At 45.4% G+C, this 3488-nt stretch overlaps 1 protein-coding gene across 1 annotated transcript; it reads left to right on the top strand.

Annotated features, from left to right (window-relative positions):
• The first annotated feature begins 2086 nt into the window (after positions 1–2086).
• Positions 2087–3028, top strand: LOC137953750 (zinc finger protein ZAT10-like). The gene has a single exon (XM_068801249.1). It carries the CDS (start codon positions 2214–2216, stop codon positions 2865–2867), a length of 654 nt encoding a protein of 217 aa, XP_068657350.1. The 5' UTR covers positions 2087–2213; the 3' UTR covers positions 2868–3028.
• Positions 3029–3488: the final 460 nt, after the last annotated feature.

The raw sequence follows: 3488 nt of genomic DNA on the forward strand, positions 1-3488 counted from the left end.
TTGGCGGTGGTGTCGTTTATTTATTCGGTTACCTACCTTAAAATCAGCTTATCTGTTGCATCGTGTAATAACCCAGAAAGTAATTCGATCTTGCATGATGTTTTCGGAAGGACCCAAATCAGTTTTTTTTTTTTTTTTTTTTAAATCATCGCTCCAAGAGGGATAACCAGCGTAAAAATCAAGGGAATTGAAAGGGTTGGAATTCCGCGTTGGAGTTCCTGTCCAGACACAAAGACGGAGGACTTTAGGCGGTTCTCTTACGAAAAGTGCTGAGACGAAGGTGGGAAAAGGGAAGCTAAAAGAAGGAAGCACGATCAGTTTGGTATTTCAGGCTTTAATTGCGCTTTATTTTTTCATTGATTTGTCTGCGGACTTTCAATCTTGTCCACAAGACGCTCTTTATAGGACTAGTTGCTTGAGTGGAATATCACTCGTCTCATCTGGATCAATAACGAGCAGGAAGAGCACGACGGAGTGACAGAAGCTGTCCTCTAATGATGTTTCTTTCTGACCACCTCTCCTAGATTTAGCAAATATTTGATATCATGCCTAATAGGCATAGCTCACCGTATCCACAGAAAAGAAAAGCAAAAGCACATGACAGAAGCTTTCTCTGTGATCGCTACACAGAAGAAGCAGTACACTTCGCTGCAGCTCATAAGAAATTTCTTGTATTGCACAGTTCATGCCAATTGGAGAAGAGAAAGGTACATGAACCAGAGGAGAGCAAAGACCATGTCCGCAAGAAAAACGATGTTTGATCATGATCGAACGTAGATTCCACGCCATTTTATCTAGAAGTTTTGAAAAGACTTATTTTAAGTCAATTCAGGAAGATTCACTGCATGACTGTTTCAATATCATCGAGTCTCTGAACGAAGACATGTATCTCTCCACCGGGAACATTACAGCCAGTCTTTTCAGCAGACACCAAAAATATTTCTGTGTTATCATGTCTATGTAAGAAACATCAAATTTCTATCATACATAAAATTCATAATTATAACGTAAAAACACTCTTCCCAAATTGGTACAGGGCTTATGGGTAAAGCCAAAGAGCAAATCCACAAAGGTTTAAGCCTAAAGTGAATAATATCGTACCAATGTGGAGATATCTATAGTTATTTTATACACATTATCCCTATATTTATGAAAATAATTGGTCAAACTAGAAGTTAAATTCCTTTAATTCCCGGTGTGAATAGCATGTTCAGCGGATTAGGGAGGGGCTTTACATGCATGCATTTGATAAAGTTTTAGGTTGGTGCTTGGTATCGTTTCGAAGTTAGTTGAGAGCACGTGGGCTCATATGGCTTTAACGAAAGTCTAAATGGGTTTCGCGGTTAGCCAACCACACTTTAACAAAAGCCAAAGGATGCGCTCGCAGAATTAGACAAAGGGGTAAAGGATGGCTCATATGACCGTGGCCGCTGGAAAAGGTTGACCAGGGAAGTCTTGGGCTGGGGCCTCGCCGGCTGTGTCATTAACATTAGCTAGGTGGTGGTTAGCCAGCTTAGAAGTGGTTTCTGTGGGTGCGGACCCCACTTTAGAAAATTAACAAAAATGGTTAGGCCACTTGTTAACCGATACGTCAACCTTCCCCTTTCATCAAATAATTCAATTAGTTAGTTGTAAGGGATTGTTGCCAGCGCTGATGCTCGTTGGTCCCACCACTCAAGCCACGTGGCATCAGAGTATCCAATCAAACATATGGGCCGGATTAGGTCGGTAGAGGTAGGACCGATGCAGAAGGCGCACGTAGCGGCTAGAATCTTAGGTAGGAAGAAAGGTGAGGAGGTTGAAGCGGATCAGGTGTGGGCACGTGGAGAGATCTCGTGAATGATCCAACGGTTATCTAGAAAGTCATCGGATCATCTACGCGAGTCTAGTTCAACTAAAGCACCCGCAGGAGAAAAAAAGAGTGGAGTCAATTTTAATTGGGGAGGAAAGGAGGGGGAAGAAACGAGCCCAAGTGGGGTTTTTGTTTTGACTTGGAAGGAGTCAGGGAGTGAGAGTGAGGCTAGATGCTTCCATATAATTTGACGACGCCTTTTTCTTCTCACTCTCACCAGTTTCTCACGCAACTTCCTTTCCATCTCCTTTATAAACCGCCTCCTCGTTTCACTTCTCCTCCACTCTCAACCTTCTTTGTCTTCTTCGTCTCGGTACTTTCAGCTCAGTCGTTCGCACCACTTCTCTCTCTCGATCGATCGATGGCTTTGGAAGCGTTGAACTCTCCGACGCCGGCCACTGCGCCTTTTACCTTCGACAAGCTGGAGCACAGCCAGGAGCCCTGGCCTAAGAGCAAGCGCTCCAAACGGTCCCGCCTTGATAACCCCTCCGAGGAGGAGTACCTTGCTTTGTGTTTGGTGATGCTAGCCAGAGGTGGTGTTGCCTCCACCACGCTCCGTCAGGACCGCCACTCCCCCCCGCCACCTCCCGCCTTGAAGCTCAGCTACAACTGCTCCGTCTGTAACAAGGCCTTCGCGTCCTACCAGGCGTTGGGTGGTCATAAGGCTAGTCACCGGAAACAGAACGGAACCGCGGAAGATACGACATCCACGGCCGCCCCTGCTGCGAGTGCCAATTCCTCTTCCGGGCGGTCGCACCAGTGCTCCGTCTGCCACAAGTCGTTCGCCTCCGGTCAGGCGCTCGGGGGTCACAAGAGGTGCCACTACGACGGCGGCGTGTCATCGTCCGAGGGCGCCGCTGCTTCCTCCACCGCCACCGTCCACCGCGATTTCGACCTCAACGTGCCGGCCCTACCGGAGTTCTGGCCTGGTATGAAGTTTGACGAAGAAGTGGAGAGCCCCCACCCGTCTAAGAAGCCGCGCTCCCTGATCCCGGCCGCCGATTCTTCTTCGTAATTCTACAATTAGAAAAACGAGACCAGTTCGTCCGTCTCGTCAATTCAATTATTCGTTTTAATCCTTTACAGTTGTTTCCTTCTGTACAGAGAATTTTTCATTCTTTTTTTGGACCCTGTGACTCTGTTTTTTCCATTTATGAAAAAAAATCGATTGAAAAAATTGGCATGCTTCGGAATTGCGTATATTTCCCGGAACTGCAACATGCTAAATTATGCCGTTCGCTGAACTCCGCCACCGCGCCGACTTCAATTACAGAGGTCTTACGAAAATTCTGAGCTGTTCGGTTCTAGTATGAGCTGTGAAAAATGACCACCACCGTCAATCAACACCCCCTCCCAGTGTTTATCATTTTGTCGTTATTAAAATACTCTCAAGAGTTCTGGTTCCACCTAGCGAAGTCATTCAGGAGTTACCTGTAAGGAAAATTCAAGGGAATCCTTGCGTAAACTCTCAAGTAGTAAAAAGGAGTATTTTCTGCCGAGAGTAGATTAAGGACTAATTTTTTTAAGGTCTGTACAAGTAAATCTTCCTTTGCGTTTTAGTAAATTCAATCGAGTTTACTGTTTAATAGTTATCTACTTTTAAAATGGCTTAATCGAATTGACGAAGAAGAGAAAA

The sequence above is a fragment of the Aristolochia californica genome, unplaced genomic scaffold, assembly GCF_029961685.1.
Source record: "Aristolochia californica isolate CCGP_79_NKW_82.1479 unplaced genomic scaffold, dmAriCali1.0.hap1 SCAF_16, whole genome shotgun sequence".
Lineage (NCBI taxonomy): Eukaryota > Viridiplantae > Streptophyta > Magnoliopsida > Piperales > Aristolochiaceae > Aristolochia > Aristolochia californica.